Below are 20,282 nucleotides of genomic sequence, written 5' to 3'. Positions count from 1 at the left end.
ATAATAAAATAATTTCTTTTATCTTATTATAATAAATAATAAAAAATTAAATTAAAATTAAAAAAAAAAAAAAAAAAAAAAAAAGTTACAATAAAAATAACAAAATTTTAGTTAATGATTTTATTTCATTTTTTTATTGTATTGGTAATATTTATATATTTATGTATATCAAGATCTAAATTATCAGAAAAGAATAAGGTGCTATTTTAACTTAAGTTATTAATTTAGTTTAATTTTTTATTATTTACTATTTTTTTTTTACTAGTAAATAAAAACAAAAAGACAAAAAGGAGAGCATTTTTATAAGAATCAATCAATTGGTTTCACAAAAAGAGTTAGCGGTAAAATAAAGATAGATAGATAAAAGAAAAAGAGAAAGAGAAAGATAATATAATATTTTTGATAGTTATTTATAAATAAATTTAATATATAAAATTCATTTTTTATATATTTTATAAAAAGAGTTAAATAATTATTATTAATCATTATACAATTATTATTATTATTATTATTTATCAATTTTATATAAATAATAAACATTCGTTCGTTCGTTCGTTCGTTAGTTAGTTGTTGTTCATTGTGATTCTTGTTTATTAAATATTAGTACGAAAAAAAAAAAAAAGAAAAAAAAGAAAAAGAAAAAGTTAAAATTTTGGCTCTATTTGCTATAATTCATTTAAATAAAGAATTGCTTAATCTCTATTCTATAGCTAAAGCGCGCACGATAGTATACAATGTCTGTTCATTTCAAATTCAAGAGTGCCAAAGACTATGATACTGCCACCTTTGATGGAACACACATCTCGGTGTGCGACCTCAAGAAGATCTTGGTAACAAAGAGAAACATGGGTAAATCCACTGACTTTGATCTACTTATTTCAAATGCTCAATCAGGTGAAGGTACATATCTATCTATATATATATATATATATATATAATCCTAGATTATTTGTTTATAGCTTAACTTACTAACTTACTTTTACTTATCTTATATTATATAATAATCAATCTAGATTATAAAGATGATTCCTTTTTGATTCCAAAGAATACGTCGTTGATTATTAAGAGAGTGCCAGTTACACAACCTTCAAAGTCATTGACCGCTACGTTGTCGGCCAATGCTGGAATCTCCAGTACCAAGACAACCATTGCAAATCCAACACCAGATCCGTTGTTGATCAAAGACAGTACTGGCAGTGTCGACGAATCACAAGACGATGAGAGCGCTAAGATCAATGCTCTCATCCAAACACAAGCTGGCTTAGGAGCGTAAGTAACATCTATCTATATCAATAATATGCATAAAACTAATTATATTTATGTATATTCATCATTAAAGTGACAGACCATATACAAGAGAACATCGTACACATAATTTCCCAACAGACAGAGTGGTAGCACCACCACCTTATTATATATGTCATCGTTGTAACCAGCCAGGTCACTATATCAACCAGTGTCCGACCAATGGCGATCCCAACTTTAACCATCCAAAGTCCAAGAAGGCATCAGGTATACCAAAGATCTTTCTTAGACCAGTTCAGAATCCAGGTACTGCCGGTTCATCAACTGTTTTAATGCCAGGCGGTGGTGTTGCCGTTGTTTTAACTCATGAGTATGTATAATATATTTATTTTACTTATATAATTAATTAGTTTATTAATTCAATAATCAACAACAACAACAACAACAGATCAGAATTTAATAAAATGGCTAAATCTATCATACAGTTGGAAGAGAAAAAGACTAATGAAGCATTGGGTGGAACTACACCAAAGAATGAAGACAATATTACGTCAATGTCCGATATAAAGTCTGAGAATAACAGTGCCAAGAATTCACCAATTCACACAGGAAGTGCATCTGCACTGGGCGAACTCAATGGTAGTTCAACGTCTGCAGTCGTTGAACATCAACTACAACAACCACAACAATGTCCTATCTGTCAAAGACAATGTAATACATCGTCCTATTTTGTTTCAACATGTTGTAAAAAGTCATTTTGTTTTAAATGTAAGTATAAATATATCTTTAATTGTTTGTTTGTATATTTTAATTATAATAATAAAATTGATTATTTATTTGATTGTTTATATAATTTATATATATATATATAGGTATTAAAGATTATTTGAATAAGGAAAGAATGTTGGGTAATAAAGACAAAGATATATTGTGTCCTAGTTGCCAAAAGGAAATGGGTGTAGAGATGTCAAAGTTGAGTGAATACGAGAGAAATGACTCAAAGAAGAGATCCCTTGAAAGAGACGATCATCAAAAGACAACGGATGCCTCCGATCCAAACAAGCGTGCTAAACCAACTGCCGACGATTCAAAAGTATACTTTTATATATGGTTAAATAAAACAAAGATTCCAAATGTTAACATTTTTATTTTCATTTATTTTAATATCTATTTTAGTCATATGAAAACGGTCATAGAAGAAGCAACGATAGAGATCACAGAGACAGAGATCAGAGACAGTCATCATCATCATCTTACCACTCCACCAATAGATATCCTTCTGAGAGAGACCATAAAGACAGAGATTCGGAAAGAGATAGAGAACGCGAAAGAGAACGCGAAAGAGAAAGGGAACGCGAAAGAGAAAAAGACAGGGATAGAGAAAGAGAGCGCGAAAGAGAAAAAGAAAGAGCACGCGAGAGAGATAGAGAAAGAGAAAAAGACAAAGACAAAGATAGAGAAAGGGAAAGGGAAAGAGAAAGAGAAAGAGAAAGAGAAAGAGAAAAAGAAAAAGAAAGAGAAAGAGAAAGAGATAGAGATAGAGATAGAGACAGAGATAGAGATAGAAATTATAAACGTGATGATAGAAGAGATGACAGACGAGATGATAGAAGAGATAGAAGAGATGACAGAAGGGACGATAGAGATTATAGAGATGACAAAAGTAGAAGTAGTTACAGTGATAGAGATAGAGACAGAGACAGAGAAAAAGATAGAGATAGAGAAAGAGAAAGAGACAGTGGAAGATCATATCGATCTTCGTCGTCATCTTCATCGTCTTCATCACATCACGATGACAAATATCGTAGATAAAATAAACCAAATAAAATATATTTAATTAATTTTATCTATATAACTAGCCACCTCAAATTTCCAATACGTAGCAATTTATTTATTAATTAAATATAAAACCAATAAAAAAAAAAATATCTATTTTTTCAACAAAAAAAGCTTCACCTTATTAACGACCTATCAAAATTTCTTTCATATGCAATCTTTTTGTTGCTGTTATATTGACAATGCAACAAGGTTGGAATCATTTTACGTAAACAACTCTTTGTCACGATTAATTGTAATACCATTTTTTTTTTTTTTTTTTTTATTAATCGTTTAACTTTTTTTGAATATAAAATGTCAGTAATTTTTAGTTTACCCACACACAGATCATTAATTTAATTATATTTATAAACTTATAAGTTGTTAAGAGTTTTAATATCAACTCAACAACAACAAGTATATATATTTATATTTAATTTTATTCTTTATTTTTTTTTTTTAGTTTATTTATTATTTATAAAAGTAATAATGAATAGCAAATCATTATCTATTTTAGTTGTAGTACTTCTAATTGTACAACTATGTTACTCTCAAAAGCCATTCTATTGTCAAGCACCATTGGCTGTAAGTTTCTATTTGATCATTCAAAGCAATGAATACAATCACCATAGAATGGTTACTGATTGATTGATTCTATTTTCTATCTGTTTTTTTTTCATTAAAATCATCTATATTTAGACTCCATCTGAGGATACTCAAGGAATGACATTAAAGTTTGTTCAAAGTAAATAGTTATATAAATATTCATTATGATGATTTTACATTTAATAATAATATTCTTTTTAGTTTTAATTCGTCATGGTGATCGTACACCATTATATCGTCCACCAACTGGTCAATTCGCAACTTGGAACTGTTCGTTGGCAACCTTTATGAATCCATCACACAACGATGTTGAAGCTATTCCACCAGCTTCACGTCAATTCCGTAAGGTCTATCTCCCAGGTCGTAACTTTTTCCCAGGTAACTGCTCACTTGGTCAACTTACAGATCTTGGTTTCGCACAACACTCTCAACTCGGAACCACATTCCGTCAACTCTACGTACAAAAGTATGGATTGCTTTCTGAGCATTTGAATCTCTCTGAGGTCTGGGTGCGTTCCACCGACGTCTATCGTACTGTGCAATCGGCACAATCCGAGCTTACTGCTCTCTACCCACCACCACCCAACGCAGCATCGATGATCGATGTCATTGACATCCACACCATGGATGACTATCACGAGAATATGTCGCCAAACACCGTGCTCTGTCCAGCACTCAACACCCTCTACAACAATTTGACATCGCTCCCAGTCTACCAGCAGTTCATCCAACAGAATGCCCAACTTCAACAGACCATCATGAGCACTCTTGGTGAACCCAATTTCCCAGGATGGAGTTCCTTCATGGACTACTTCTTTGCATTGCAATGTCACGGATTCCCACTTCCAGATGGTATCACCGATGATCTCGTTCAACAAGTCTATGAAGCATCGTTCTTCACAGAAAGTTACCCATTCGGTTCAGAGAGTTACTCTAGACTTGCCATGTCATCGTTCCTCCAAGAGGTTGTTCAAAACATTGAGAATTTCCTCTCTGGTGCTTCACCATTGAAATACGTTTTGTTCTCTGGTCACGACGATTCAGTTGGTCCATTCGTTAATCTTTTTGGTCTATACAAGATTTGGCCAGGTATGTTGTTTTTTTTTTATTAAAAAATTTGATTAAATCATTCTAACACACTGTTGATTCAAAAATAATAGCATATGCCAGTCATGTTGAAATGGAAATCTGGCAAGACAACACTGGAGATTACTATTTGCAATTCAAATACAATGGTGAATCTTACACACTCCCAACTTGTAATGGTGTTATGTGTCCAATTCAAACATTCTTAGATCTATCTTATTCTCTAATGGTTCCAGATTATATTGACGTATGCAATCAATAAATATTATCATTGTTTTATCATACATTGAATGTCCTTTTTTTTGAATACTTTGACTATATCAAAGTTGAGCATGGAATAAACAGTGCAAGACTTATTTTTTGCTATTCCATTTAGCTACTTTACTGATTCCCACTCTTCTTTCAATTCAATTACTACTTCCTTTGCTCAAACAACTTCTTTTCCAAACTTTTGTTTATCAAAAACCTTGATTGTAATTAAATCTTGTATCAAGTCAGTCTTTACTATTTTTCACTTTATTCAACACTGATTCAACAGCAGTTTTACAACTTGACTTTGAATGCACATTACTTGATAATATAGGAGTTAATATCTAAAAATAATGAATAATAGTTTTTTTTTTTTTTTTTTTTTTTTTTTTTAAATTATCCTTGTACTACCATTACTGATAGTCAAGGTGTAGAGCTTGATATTACCCTACAGTTCGTGTTTATATATTGTTTGAGCAGTTCAGCCACAGGCCGGCTGAGATAGCCATCATTTTGAGTGATGATGATGTTCCCATTGATTGATTTGGTTTGGCAGACGGAGTAATTAAGCCACTTAGAATTATAAGCGGGTACGTGTGTAAACCACTCGGTGTTCACCTGTGATAAGCCTGCTAGTTACTGTCGGTGTCAACTTCATGGGGTCCAAGATAGTATTGAATACTAGATTAGTACGTGGCGCGCTCCTTTCAAGTCGGGAAAATTTTTGTAAAAACCCGGGATCGATCCCACGACCCAAGTCCTCTAAGGCTTACTAATGTGAATATATATAAGGCGAATGTTTGGTCAAGAGTTTCTATTTGATTTTAATAGTGATTTGTAGAAAAGTCATGGATATTTCAGTGAACACTCATAGAAATTCCATAGAAATTCCAGAAGACGTTTATTAACGGTCCATTGATGAATCACCAACCGGAGAAGTTCTAGAATTGTTTACCAGGATGAAGTCATCAACGAATCCCGTCCAACCGATGGTAAACTAAGAGTATAAATACCCGAGAGAACTCCTTGTTTCGATATCTCATTATTCACAGCAGATTCATCTTTTTTTTACCATCCCATATTAATTTTCGACTTCCACCACACTAATTTTTCAATTTCAAAATTTCGCTCAACGTCAACTTGCTTCCACTCATATAAAAATTTCAAAACATTGTGTGACAAAGTTCACAAAACATGCATTTTTTAGCTTTTTTTTGACTTAAAAAAAAATTTTAAACTGCATCATAATTTTATGTATATAAAAAAAAAAAAAATAAGATTTTAAATAAATAACTTCATATTATCTTATTTGAAGTCATAAATCTATTTTTTTAATTTATTTTAAATTTTAATTCAATTATTTCTTGTATTTTTAAATTTATTTTATTTTTTTTTTTTTTTTTTTTCGAAAAAATTCGAAAATTCAATTGAAATTTTTTTTATTTCATTCATTTTTTTTAAAATTAAATTAAGTTAAAAAGATATAGATGAAATAACAGGGTATAGAATGATACAGCAAACAACAAAGACACATGATATACTTTTTTTTTACTGCGATTCAACAAAATTTAGTCAAAAAAATAAAAAAAAATAAAGTATTTTACTGGCGATATTAAATTAATATGATGGAAAAAGGGTAAAATCAAGATTTTTATGTGGATGGGAGGTGGTATTACTCCAACCCACCTTCATATTATCATTTAACCATTCCAAAATTTTGAGTTGAAATTTTTTATTTTTATTTTTGGGGTTGTGGGGTGTTTTACTGGCGTCATTAATTTTATATGGTGGATAATTGGTAAAAAAAAGAAAAATTTCCTGTGAATATCGAATCAAGGTATGTTTATTTAAAAGATAATAAATAAAGTTATATCTCATTATTAATATCGAATCAAGACCTTTTCTACATATCTCTCAATCAACCTTTTGATAAAGAGTACTATCCTAAGAGGTATAATACCTCTGGTATTACTACTTTACAAAAGATTTTTGAAGGAAAATCTTTAAAAATAGTGACTTACCGCAGGCGGTATTGTGATTTTTAAAAAAAGAAACCTCCCTATCCGGGAATCGAACCCGGGGTTTCAGTGTGAAAGACTAATGTGTTACCACTACACCAATAAGGATTATTTACATTATGTGTATCACAATGGTGCTGGATAGCCTCTCAACGGTTGAGATTCAGACATCCTCAAGATGACAAGCAAAAACCAGCTACACCGAAACATAATAGAAATTGTACTGCACCAGGTCTGGATTCTTCACTGCAAACTTGCACACAACTCCTTCATCACACCCACCACCTTCTATCACGCAACAACCAACAACATTAACAGACTAGCTAAACTAGAATACCACAAACTAATCAGAAAATCAAAACAAGACTTCGGTCGAAATAACTTAAACATTCAAGCATATCAATCCAAATGGCTGAAGAAGCTAGACGACTTCAAACTCATCTGGAACCACCAAACCTGGAGCTTCCCAACGCCATCCCACCTCACTAGCAAATAAACAAATAAAAATAAAATCCATTTAAGTATTCTTCAAGATATGAGAATACTTTAAAAAAAAAAAAAAAGGAATTGCATAAGGTATCTGGTCAATCCTTATGCCGATAAGCATACATACGTCAGTGGTATATACCTCCTTTCATTACAATGTGATCTTTGAAATAAATTTTTAGTACCGTCTCCTTAGTTCACCAAATGTCAAAACGCTTGGAAAAAACTTACCAGCTTGCATGGACACAACTCCCACCTCAACCAACCAACCACAGAATCACCCAACACAATAATCCAACTCAAAACTATATACAGAACATTCATTAGAGTGAACTCTGACAAAAAACCAACCCCAACCACAAAAGAACAGGAAATCCTTAAGCAAAGGATTCTCCCGATACCTTCACCACCACAGCTAAGATCAAAGACCAAAAGGGCGTGACACTCTCTTCAAACTCTTCTCTAGATGTCTACTGCTCTCAAATCTGTATACACTGCTTACGATTCGTATACTTTTACTCATTGATAATAACTTTAGGAGTTGGCCATCCCATCTATTGCAGAACACTTCCAAACTAGACGACAAACCATAGAATAAAATAACTATAAATTAAGATCGTATGATATCATAAATTTGGAAATTATCTAAGAGACCAGTGTTAACAAAATAAAATAAAACCAGGATTAAAAAGTAAAATAAAAAAATGAGTGAAAAGATTTATAATTCGGTATTTAAAATCTTGATTTTTTATAATAAAAAAAAAAAGAATGATGTGTCAAAAAAAACCAATTTTTGTTTCTTCAAAAAAAAAAATATCTATTTTAGTTTCAATCACATTTTAATGTTAACCTGGTTAACCTCATATAGAAGATATGGAATCCAATGACATTCATTGAATAAAACCAATTTTAGTTTTTTTATTCTGGATCCTGGTTCATTCCTTTGACTGATATCCCAAGAGACACCATACAATTGTTCCTGGTATGATAAAATTATTTTATAATTTTTATCTCTATCTAAGATTGGAATAGAAACTATTTAAACAAATTTATTTTTTGAAAGTTAATATCAATCAAATCAAATATTCAATCATTTAATTAAATATATAAAATCTCTTCCACTTTAATATCTCTATTCTCAAACATTAACTTTTTTCAAGATGAAATTCTTAATTGTTTTATTAGTTTTAGTTGCATGCGTTTCATCCAAACCACATTTTCCATACCAATGTCAAGAGCCAAATGGATACACTACAAATTATGAAGTTTCTGCCTTTAACTCTTTATTACCAAACTCCAATCAACCACCATTATCGTTTTTTGAAGGTAATAAATAATATTAAAATATTAAATTAAATAAATAAATTAATATTAATTTCATAAATATTTTAGCTGGAAATACCACTACCGACTTTGTTGGTCAAAGAACTTTCAGCTCTTATGTGATTCTTTCCGAAGGCCAAGAACCAATCATTGGATCTATTTGGGAGTTTGGTAAAACCAACGAGGGGTTCATTTTGCAAAATGAGGTTTGTGTCAAAGTATCTTTGAACTCTCCATTCCCAATTAGCCTTCCATTGGGTGACTTATTGGGTAGCTTCTTGATTGGTCAATTCCCAGTTCAAATCTATAATGCTGCTGCTTATTCCTTCAATACCAATCAAACCTACCTTTATGATCCAAAGACTTGCTCTTTGGTTTCATCGACTTTAAGAAACTCCGACATCTCAAAACCAGGATTTACCCTAATGAATTTCTACAACTTTGAAAACACTTTTACCGAATCATGGTTTGATTTGCCTTCAGCTTGTTTATCACAATCTGTCGTCACAATTCCACATACTGTAACTCCTCAACTCAACAATATTTTAAAAGGATTCTTTTAAATCAATAGAATTAATTTTAAAAAAATTACCAATTAACCTAATAAATTATTAAAATAATTTGTCACCCCAAACCCTTAAATAATACAATTTTCTTATTTTTTTTTTCCACATACATTCTTTGTATGATTTTTTTAAAGCTGAGATATCGATCAATCATTCAAAAAATATATTAAATACTCTATTATTATTTTTTTTTTTAAAACAATATTTTATGCAGTCGAACAAATTGTAAAACTCTTAAGATAGAAAAAAGAAGACAAAATCAACAGCAACTTCAACAACAACAACGTCCCCAATTAAACTTTGAGCAGTCCACCGGTCAAACAAGTTGCTAAAAGTGAACCAAATACCGACTCCACCGGATTCAATAGCGAGCCAATGGTATTACCTCCACCTCCACCCGAAGAAATTCCATATCCCTCCTGCACATGTGCCCGAAATCATAGGTTGTATTAAAGAGAATCCTCACAATCAGCATCCTGGTGGTACCAACCAAGGAGTAAAACATAGAAGGATACATATAATTTCCCCCGCCTGGTCTTTAGTTGACATTCATTTTAATTACTAGTTGGAATAAAACCAGCAGTACAATTGTTGTGTTTTTTGAATATCTTAACTTCCACCTTGTATTGTCACTTCAAAAAAAACAAGAATTGTTCAATATATTTTTTCTTTTTTAGAATCTGTTTTACTTTTAAGAAACTATTTTAATGATCATTGACCACCATTTTGGTCTTTTAATCCTCAAATTTATCTTTATAAATGTAAATGCTAGAATATTCTTTGTTATTGTAGCTTTCAAGTTTCACTCTTCATATGGGATTATGACAGATTCTCAATTGTAGGTATTAAAATCTAATTTCAATTCTTGAGGAAAAGAATGATTTCAGAATTCTTTATTAGTTAAGTATTTAGTGTAGTAATGGAAACACAATTCAAAGAGATTCTGGTTGTCCAAAGTTTGAAAATATTTTAAGTAAATGTTTTGTCAATTTCTTTTTTATTTTGAATTATTACTACTGAAAGAAAATTCTTTTCAATCAACATTGCTTTAAATCATATCGATATGATTGTTTGGCTGACCATTGTCAAGTTTAAATGAATAGAATTTATAGGTTTCCTCTCTCTGTTTGGTACCATAAGAACCCAAGTATTGCTGGTCAACAGGTACAATCTTTGAAATAAACTTTTTTTCTTGCATTTGCTCAAGGAAATAAGATACTCCCTATATTATTATCATTATAATATAATTAATATATCAAAACAATATTGGTAAAAATAGAAAATTACTTACATCTCTGTCGTCAGATAGAATCTCATAAAAAATACCGTCATTCTTTAGATATTTTTGAATCACTTTTATCAGATTATCAACACTTAATAAACTATAGGTCAATTCACTACCGAATATTATATCATATTTTTCGTCTTCACTCACTGTTATCTAATCAAACATCAGAGTTAATAATAGATTTGGTTTTGTTTTTCTTTTATACGATCAACAATGTTAACTTACACTATCGATTTCATCCCAATTCAAATATTTCACATCAACTTTTTCCTTTAACTCTATCATTCTGTTGTTGACTCTGATCTCTTCGTCATCATCCATATCAACAGTATCTTTTCTACTGTTTAAATCTACATTGTATTTAAGATTCTCTAATAACTATTGAAAAACGATGATAGTTGTTAGATTGGTTGTTCTTTGAAATTGCTACTATTCGTTTATTATTAAACAAACTTACAGGTGGAAGATAATCTGTCAGTGTAATCGATTGACAAAAGTGTGCTGCCAAGATACCAGTCAATCCGACACCACTTCCCAATTCTAGACACTTTTGACCGCTGAATGCATCCTGATGCTTGAAGATCCAACGTGACATGATGATAGCAGCATCCCAGATAGCACAGCCTATACCACCCTGAATGATAGACATCTCTCTGATAAAGAGCTCTTTTTCATACTCTTTCTCACGCTTATCATACTTTCCAAATCCAACAGTCTTTCTCTTGAACTTGTCTGCACCTAATGCATACTCTTTCCAATTAATATTGAGCTGTCCATTCTTTTCTCTACCATTCAACATGTTGTCGTTCGTTTTTGTTTGTTTTGGTAAAAATGATTCGTTTTTTTTTATTGAAGATATTTGAGGAAAATGGTTTTATACTTTCAAATTCTATAGAGGGTTTAGTATCTGGAGACATCCAGAAACAGGATGGTTAAAACTTTATGCCAATTTTTTATTTAATCAATTTTTTTTAATTAATATTTCGAAAAAGAAATAAAAATAAAAAATGATTTTCTATTTTTCATCAGAGGCTCCATAGCATAGTTGGTTATTGTACTTCCCTAGTAAAGGAAGAGATAGGAAGGGGTCACGAGTTCGAATCTCGTTGGAGCCTTTATAAAATTGACCATTCCGCATGCGGTAAGGGAAGAAAGTTGTTTGGGATCGTGAATTAATTGAACTTAAAACAATAAGAATTTATTTAAATCAAACATTATCTTCTTGTGAAAATGCTTGGGGCGGATGGCTATTTCTTATATAAAGGGTTGGAAAGTGTGAGATTGAGACTACTTAATCAAAATATTATTTTTTTATTTGAGAATTCAAGTGAATGTTTTTTTTTGTTTTACACTACCTAATCTCCACAAACCAGTACTTACTTAAGGTTAATCCCAACTAAAAGAAAGATAATCTTAAAATTATATTCTTCTTTAATTGAAACTTTACTTGAAGTTATATTTTAGATTCTTGACAAATGTGAATCACTTTAAGGTTACTACCCTACAAAATATCATAGTTTTTTGCTTTATTTTATTTTGATTTCTTAGTCAACTTTGATTTATTAGGAATGTAAATGTAAATGATATTTTAGAAGGTTGCTTATTTAAATAGTTGAATATAGAGTGTAATGTACCAGTGATATCATTGTTATTATCTTGAGTCTAATATTTTCAAGAGTACAATCATCTTTGATTCAAGGGTATCCACACTTAGTTTCTTACAAAACTTTGAATCGTGTCTTATATTAATGTATTGAATAACCAAAGAAACAGATACTTTTCAACAGTTAGAGATGTAATACAGTTTATTTCCATAGATAGAATCCTAAACAACTATTAGAATTGTAGAAGGAGTAATAATAGGGAATTGTAAGATTGAATCCATGAGGAAAAAATAGTAGTTGCAAGACATAAAAAACCAAATCTAATTCTTTCCCTTTGAATTTCCTACAGCAATTTGTATATATCATATCCACATTCTTCTAAAGGAAGAACTTTTAACTTGATTTCCTTTATTCACCAATCTAATCTTTTTTCGATATAAATATATACATTGTATATCAAAAAGAGAGAATATTTAATCATTTGATCATTTCTCTCTTGCAATCTTACCTGACAATAGTGTTAAAGGTTGGTCATAATGTTTATTCCAATTCCTTTAATATACTCTAGATTTTATTATTTGAGATCAATATATAGTCGATTAGTTTAATCCAATTAATACTAAATTTAGATCTCATCCTGCTCTCTTTTAAAAATAAAAATCAATATCAAATAAAGTAAATAGTGAATAATATTCTAATAACACTAATCCATGAATTAAAGATGTAGGTCCCGTGAATTTAATCTTTTTAATAAAAAAAATAGTATTAAAAACAAAATGATATGAAAAATTTTTTCAATATTTAAAAATATAAAATTAATTTAGTATATTTTATATTGATGATGAATCTACCAAATAATCATTAATAATTAAATAAATAAGAAATCTTGCCAAATGATTGTTGTGAAACTGGGTACCAAACTGAGTCCTATAAATAATTCTTGTGGTTTGAGTCCTCTTTATACCTTTCAAAATATGGTATATTAAATTTAAGCTTATTCTATTGAAGTAATTAGATAAATCAAAATCATTTGTATAAATAGATATAAACTGAACAAAATCATTATATTCATTTTAGATTTATTCAACTATATTTAAATAAATATAATTTATTCATTAAAATGAATGCAAAGTTAAAATAATATTAAATTTAATGGATTTAGAGAGCGTTGACGCATTGGGCATTACCAGCAACAACAACACATGATTGACCAGATGGACATGGGACAATACCACAGTTACCATAGGTGAAACAACCTGGGGAACATGGAACAATACCGCAGTTACCAGTAACAAAGGCACAGGCTTGATCGGAGGAACATGATGGGCAGACAGTTGGGGCAACACATTGAGCTTGACCGGCAATGACCAAACATGATTGACCAGATGGACATGGGACGATACCACAGTTACCATAGTTGTAACAGGTTGGTGTGGCGTTAATGGTACCGTAACAGGCTTGGTTGGATGGGCAACCAGTGGTGGCACAGGTAGAAGCAGAGGCAACAGCAATGCAGATAGCGAGTAAAGCGACGATCTTCAACATTTTAGAATTTTATTAAAGTTTATTTTGAAAATTAAAAGATTTAAATTTAATTTGGTATGTATTTATTTTTTATAAATATAAGTATTTGATTAGTTTGGAATGAATTCTGTTTTGTTCAACTTGTCCAATTTATAGTCATTTAGAAACCTTTTAAAAATATTTTATTAATTTAATATTTATTTTGTTTTTAGTTTTTTTTTTATGATAAGCCATCATTGTAATATGTAGCAGGGTATTCTAATATCAATAAAACTCAAAAGTAGTAATAAACAGTTTGATTACTTAAATCTATATAACCTTATATTTCTCAGATTGCTGTATCTTTCTTTATAATATGATTTCTGTTTTCAACAAAAAGAGGATGATGTTTCAGTAGAATATATATATCTTTGCAATCATTTTTTTCTTAACACATTTTGCCCAATCAAATATCGGTAATTGAAAAGCACACATTTTTTTTGTTCAACATGAACATCACAGGTATGATTTTTCATCTGAATCAAAACAAAAAAAAAACATATTTTTGTTTATGAAAAATTCCCAAAACAAACGACTGAAATTTACCTCTAGGATATTAATTGAAATTGAATCAGTGCTAATCATTGGTTGATTTTAAGCCCGCTTTTGTGGATTTAAAAATCATTTCAACCCAAAAACTATTAATTTCATTTTATTGGAAAGTTTTTTTGCACACCCGCCCAATCATTATCAGAGGCTTTTTACTATTGAACCATTTTAAATCAAAGTATCAACCAACTAAAACGTAATTAATTAATCGATTAGATTCAAAGTTTATTCATTATCATAAAACAAAAGAAATAATTGAAAAATGCAAATTGTAAAATTTTGTTTATTAAAAGATATATGTACTATTCTAAAGATTTCCCAAAGATTAATTTAAACGAACTCCCATCGATGACAACATTATTAGCTTTTGATTCTTTCAAGAAGATTAGACAATAATGGGTTTCTATAGAACTTCTATAAAACAAATATTAATTCTTTAGAAAACTATAAAGTTTAAGCGAGTGGTTATAATAATCTCTCGGAATGAATAAATATTAGGTTTTGAGTTTTAGGGCTTGAAATCGCTTAGTGAATCATATATAACCCACTTACAAAAAAAAAAAAGATATTTTTATCAACATGACTTTTCGTTTAATTACATTGTGGAGGTTACAAATAGTTTTTTTTGATCATTATCAAATCGACTATAAAATATTTTAATTAAAATAAAGAAAAGAATGTATATTTTGATTAGTGAAATAATAACATAGTTGACAACCATATATAATTCAAGGGACCTGATTGAACATCAAGACTGTCATTAGATATAATTTTTGGATTTTTTCATATATGTAATTATTAAACTTCCTTTTTTTCAAGAAAGTATTATTAAATCTACAACAATACTTTTATAGGAGTACGACCATTCTCAGCTTGGACAGGATCTTTCGTTGTTAAAGATTGGAAAAGTTTACCTACCGGTTTTAATTCTTTTTTTTAAGTGACAATACAAGGTTAACAACTTCATGAAGTTGAGATATCCAACAACACATCACTTGTACAGCGGGTTTTATTGCAACTAAGAATTAATTATTTTCTGAAAATAATAGTTGATAATTATCAGGTGGTATCTTTTCTATGTTTTATCACCACGTTCGATCTCTTCTTGGATATTCGGAGAGAGTAGGGTGGCAGAAGGCTGTTCGATGACATGTAGCACACTGCCTGCCTGTCATTAAGAGTAATAAATAGCTACAAGGCAGTGTTGTTTTTTAAGCTGTAATGTGATGTTCTAGGTACCTTAGCAGTGATAAGTTTGCTGTTGTTTAAGTTGTCGATGGTTTGTTTGATATTCTGTTATACAATAACCGTTGTTTAGTTTTTAAAAAGGGAAATATAAAAATTTATTTTAAAAAATACATAATGTAAATAATCCTTATTGGTGTAGTGGTAACACATTAGTCTTTCACACTGAAACCCCGGGTTCGATTCCCGGATAGGGAGGTTTATCATTTTAAAAATCACAATACCGCCTGCGGTATGCCACTATTTTTAAAGATTTTCCTTCAAAAATCACTGTTAAAATCTCTGAAAATAGAAACTCTTGACCAAACCTTCGCCTTCTATATATTCATGTGTACTATTATTCATTATTTTTAGATATTAACTCCTATATTATCAAGTAATGTGCATTCAAAGTCAAGTTGTAAAACTGCTGTTGATTAAAAGTGAAATAGCAGAAAGACATTCGTTTGACTGAAAAAAATCTATGTCTAATAGTTATTGAGTATAAATATGTTTAGTTAATTACTATCTATCGTTCATAGCAGTATCAATTTTTAATATGACTATAGTCACAGTGATAGTGATTTAATACAACTCGGAAGACTTGATAAACATAAACTCTCACTTATAATATATATTTGGGTTGTATTATTAAGATTTTACGGTTTGTTGTACCAATTTGTAAAGTAATTATAATTATTTATAAATTATTTATTCATTATTATATATTTGTATTCGCCGAGTACAATTATTTTGTGAAAATACTTATATTGTGTTAATATAATTTTTAAAGTTGTTTAAAATATATTAATTAATTTATATAATTAATTAAAACAATATGAATTGTATTGGATTATAACAAAGAACAATTCATACACTCTATATTAAATAACTTTTGTATCTTGTGAAATTGTACTGTAATGAATTTGGTATAATTTGTTTTTAAGATAAATAACATGTTGAAAGCAAAATAAAAACAAGTTTTCAACAATTAAAATAGAAGCTTCTATTTTAACTTGTTTGTTCAAAGCTTGTGTGTTTAATTAAATTATCATTTATAAATATATCATCTCAGTAAACTTAAATTTAAATAATTTAAAAATCAGTTTGGTTTGATTCCAAAAATTATTAATCTTTTTTTATAATTTAAATTTTAATTTGGTAATTTGATTGATTGTTTGATTTGCGCGCCAAAAGCAATGACAATTCATTTTAATAGTAAATAATAATAAATGATCAAAATAACAGATAATACAGAAAAGATGAATGGTTCAATAACAACAACATCATCATCGATATCGAAATTAAATAAAAAAGATAATGATAGTACTTTAAATAATGTTAGCAACAATGGAAATAAAAGTAATAATACTTCAACAACGACAACAACAACTTCGTCATCATCATCATCTTCTATATCCCCACCTTCTATATCAGTGACATCATTACCAACTATGCAACTACCGACAGTCAATAGTACAACAAACAATAGCAGCTCAACAACAACAACAACATCACAGACTTCAAATACAACTCCAATGAGTAAAATACAACTTCTACTCTATAAACTTATTATTATGTTCTACAAACAAAAAGACAATGAAAATAGTATAGACTATAGATCAAAAGTAAATAATATATTAAGATTTATGATTGTACATCAACAACAACAACAACCACCATCAAAATTGAAACAAGATGATTTTAAAATATACGATGAAATACATAAATATTGTAAGTATAAGTAATAGTTATGTGTTACTATAGATAGATAGCTAACAAAACACATTTGAATTTATAGTAACAAATATTGGAGATAAAGAAAAGTTGATTAAATTTGGTGATATCTATCGTGAATTGTATCAAGTGTCGAATAACAACAATGTTTATCTTTCTACTATTGTTACACTGATCAATGGCAAGGCAGACGAGATTCTCCAACAATTCAATACACTGCAACAACAACAACAACACTCAAAGAAGAGCGATTCATCAGTATTGGTCGAACAGATTCGTTCAAAGATGGAAACAATGTCAGTGCAGCCACCAGTACCCAAACAACTACCACCACCCATCGCAAACCAATTCCTCAACAATGAACTACCACCCACTCAACTACCGATCTACACTGCACAATCAACTATTAATAATGTTGCATTACCCAATAGTAATAATAGCAATAACAATAGCAATAGCAATAAGAGAGCAAGTCAAAAAATAGAGGTATCAGAGGAATTACTATTGAAAGATTTGATCTATGTATTCCAAGGTATCGAAGGAAAGTATATCAAATACTTTAATGACATCAATGGATACACCGTCGACAAGAATGTAAATATTTCAAAGCCAAGAGCCGATCTTATTGGTCGTCTAGTCGAATTTGGTTGGCTATTCCGTCAAGTCAGATTGTTTTTAGTTCACAGTAATTTTTCACATCAAGGTTTAGTTAATCAAGTAAGTAAAACCAAAAACAAAACAAGATATACAATAACTAATATAATATAACAATTAATTAGTGTTTTTGTTCATGTGTTCAAGAGGAACTATCTGAATTCTATAGATTAATTGCAATATTAGAAACAAAGATAAATAGAAATGTATCAGAGAATCAATTTAGTGAACCTAGCAGCAGTAGTAGTAGTGTTAATAGTAGTGATAATATTGGTGGTGGTGGTGGCGGTGAACATATGACGTTGATGGGTATGTTTGTTTGGATACAAGAACCGTTGTTCAAATTGAAAGCACTCTGTGCATTGGTATCGGGTGTCTCCACTTTGAAAGGCGGTGCCACTGTTTCGTATATCGAATCGTTCTCGGTGCATGGTAACTCAACGGTTCGCACCATGGTAAAGTCTATACTTGTGGCCGTCTCCAAACCGATATTTACTATGTTGGATCGCTGGATATCAGAGGGTGAGATCAACGATCTACACTCAGAGTTCTTCATCGCCAAGAACCTGCAGGTTCCGGTAGACCGCGTCTGGAGCGACAAGTACACTCTGGTACCAGAGATGCTGCCGAGCTTCTTCAACGTCGGCAACATGAGCCGGCGAATCCTGTTGATCGGCAAATCCATAAACTTTATGAAACAGTGTTGCAAGGAATCGACGTTTTGGACGGGCGACAAGGAGGGAAGCGCGGGTGGTCGTCTGCGACTGGAATCGTATGCCGACCTCGCCAATTTGGATACGGTGATAAGTGGCGCCTCCAAGTATAGCAGTAAGCGACTGATCGATCTGATGATGGTACGCTTCCGATTCATGGATCATTGTAAAGCGTTGCGTCGTTACTTGCTGCTGGGACAAGGCGACTTTATTCAGGGTTTGATGGACATGCTCGGAGAGGACCTCTTGAAGCCGGTGGCGCAACTGACGCGTCACCGACTGGTCACAATCATGGAGAATGCAATTCGTACATCGAATTCGCAGTACGAAGATGAAGACATTCTGAAACGACTGGATATCTCGTTGCAGGAGGACCGCGTGTCTACGGGCGGCGCTAGCAGCAGCGCGAATATCGGCTGGGACATCTTCTCGCTCGACTACCATATAACGATGCCGCTGGCAACCATTATCAGTCGTACAAACATGGCTAGCTACAAGAGGATATTCCACTTCCTCTGGTCGGTGAAACGCGTTGAGTTCTCACTGAGTTCGACGTGGCGAAATACTCACACAATGTACAATACACTTCTCAAGATGCAGGCGATCACCAACGTTGGATTCGGTCAGCTATTCCAGCAGTCTCAGATGCTCTCCAAAGAGATGACACATTTCGTATCGAATTTCAATTACTATGTCATGTTTGAAGTGATTGAGAGTTCATGGGTCAAGATGGTCAACTCTATTGAATCGGCGAGTGACTTGGACCAGTTGATCAACGCGCACACTCTCTACCTCGAAGAGATCAGCTGCAAGACATTCCTTATCAACACAGAATCATGTTACGATGCATTCAAACAACTATTGAATGCAATCTCCAAATTCACCTACACTCAAAAGAATCTATGTACATTTGCCGATGCCATTAGAAAGGTAAACAAAACAAAACACAAAACAAAACAAGACAAATTAAATTTACGAAAAAAACTAACAACAAACGCTTGTTATTAATATTTATAGGAACTTCCACTCACAGATGCTAAAAAACAAAAAATTCATAAGGAATTGACTAACTATGGTGCACGTTTGAATATTAGCGTTAAGGAATATAGACAACAATTCAAAATACTACAAGACGAACTACTAAAGTTGAAAACCAAACATCAAGATATCAATCCAACTTCATTGCTATATATGTTGGATTTCAATGAATACTATTCAAAGACCTACAATAGTAGACTGTCCACTTCACCTACTGTATCAAACTCCAACAACAACAACAATAATAATAACAATAATAACAACAATACAACAACAACAACAACAACAACAACATCTTCTAACTAATATTATTTAATAAAACTTAAACAACAAAACTTACAAAATGTTCATTTTAATTATTTATTTAATCACTGCAAACATATCTTGTTAACACACCACCACAACCACCACCTTGTTTAACTATAAAAACAAAGTGTCCATAAACAAAACAACCCATCTCAATACCAATTTTCTTTTAATTTTTTTGTTACTTTATTTTAATTTTTTTTCAATTTTTT

General features: G+C 31.0%; 6 protein-coding genes and 3 non-coding genes across 9 annotated transcripts; 6 read left to right on the top strand and 3 right to left on the bottom strand.

The window, feature by feature from the left end:
- Positions 1–734: 734 nt before the first annotated feature.
- Positions 735–3,057, top strand: PPL_03045 (uncharacterized protein; the record flags this gene model as incomplete). Its single annotated transcript, XM_020574017.1, has 6 exons — positions 735–900; positions 1,014–1,269; positions 1,340–1,619; positions 1,656–2,013; positions 2,118–2,338; positions 2,422–3,057. The coding sequence occupies 6 exons, from the start codon at positions 735–737 to the stop codon at positions 3,055–3,057; spliced, it is 1,917 nt and encodes a 638-aa protein (XP_020436089.1).
- Positions 3,058–3,375: 318 nt separating this feature from the next.
- Positions 3,376–6,010, top strand: cf60 (component of the counting factor complex; the record flags this gene model as incomplete). The annotated part of the gene is made up of 7 exons (XM_020574016.1): positions 3,376–3,381; positions 3,442–3,477; positions 3,619–3,645; positions 3,760–3,805; positions 3,868–4,755; positions 4,827–4,999; positions 5,960–6,010. 7 exons carry the CDS (start codon positions 3,376–3,378, stop codon positions 6,008–6,010), a joined length of 1,227 nt encoding a protein of 408 aa, XP_020436088.1.
- Positions 6,011–7,056: 1,046 nt separating this feature from the next.
- Positions 7,057–7,127, bottom strand: PPL_03043. Its single transcript has one exon. It is a non-coding gene; the product is annotated as a tRNA-Glu (tRNA).
- A 1,082-nt stretch (positions 7,128–8,209) lies between these two features.
- PPL_03042 (uncharacterized protein) lies at positions 8,210–9,391 on the top strand (the record flags this gene model as incomplete). The annotated part of the gene is made up of 3 exons (XM_020574015.1): positions 8,210–8,233; positions 8,666–8,831; positions 8,898–9,391. The coding sequence occupies 3 exons, from the start codon at positions 8,210–8,212 to the stop codon at positions 9,389–9,391; spliced, it is 684 nt and encodes a 227-aa protein (XP_020436087.1).
- A 1,051-nt stretch (positions 9,392–10,442) lies between these two features.
- Positions 10,443–11,481, bottom strand: PPL_03041 (uncharacterized protein; the record flags this gene model as incomplete). The annotated part of the gene is made up of 4 exons (XM_020574014.1): positions 10,443–10,616; positions 10,686–10,835; positions 10,908–11,060; positions 11,140–11,481. 4 exons carry the CDS (start codon positions 11,479–11,481, stop codon positions 10,443–10,445), a joined length of 819 nt encoding a protein of 272 aa, XP_020436086.1.
- A 231-nt stretch (positions 11,482–11,712) lies between these two features.
- On the top strand, positions 11,713–11,797 carry PPL_03040. Its single transcript is given in 2 exon segments — positions 11,713–11,751; positions 11,761–11,797. It is a non-coding gene; the product is annotated as a tRNA-Thr (tRNA).
- A 1,647-nt stretch (positions 11,798–13,444) lies between these two features.
- PPL_03039 (uncharacterized protein) lies at positions 13,445–13,831 on the bottom strand (the record flags this gene model as incomplete). The annotated part of the gene is made up of 1 exon (XM_020574013.1): positions 13,445–13,831. The coding sequence occupies one exon, from the start codon at positions 13,829–13,831 to the stop codon at positions 13,445–13,447; it is 387 nt and encodes a 128-aa protein (XP_020436085.1).
- A 1,939-nt stretch (positions 13,832–15,770) lies between these two features.
- On the top strand, positions 15,771–15,841 carry PPL_03038. The gene has a single exon. It is a non-coding gene; the product is annotated as a tRNA-Glu (tRNA).
- A 1,043-nt stretch (positions 15,842–16,884) lies between these two features.
- On the top strand, positions 16,885–20,070 carry PPL_03037 (spindle pole body component 98; the record flags this gene model as incomplete). The annotated part of the gene is made up of 5 exons (XM_020574012.1): positions 16,885–17,356; positions 17,424–18,076; positions 18,139–18,445; positions 19,321–19,424; positions 19,744–20,070. The coding sequence occupies 5 exons, from the start codon at positions 16,885–16,887 to the stop codon at positions 20,068–20,070; spliced, it is 1,863 nt and encodes a 620-aa protein (XP_020436084.1).
- Between the last annotated feature and the right edge of the window lie 212 nt (positions 20,071–20,282).

This window comes from Heterostelium album (assembly GCF_000004825.1).
Source record: "Heterostelium album PN500 unplaced genomic scaffold PPL_scaffold3, whole genome shotgun sequence".
NCBI classification, from domain to species: Eukaryota; Evosea; class Eumycetozoa; order Acytosteliales; family Acytosteliaceae; genus Heterostelium; species Heterostelium album.
The sequence above is the reverse complement of the archived record's forward strand: the minus strand, read 5'-3'. Positions and strand labels throughout refer to the sequence as shown.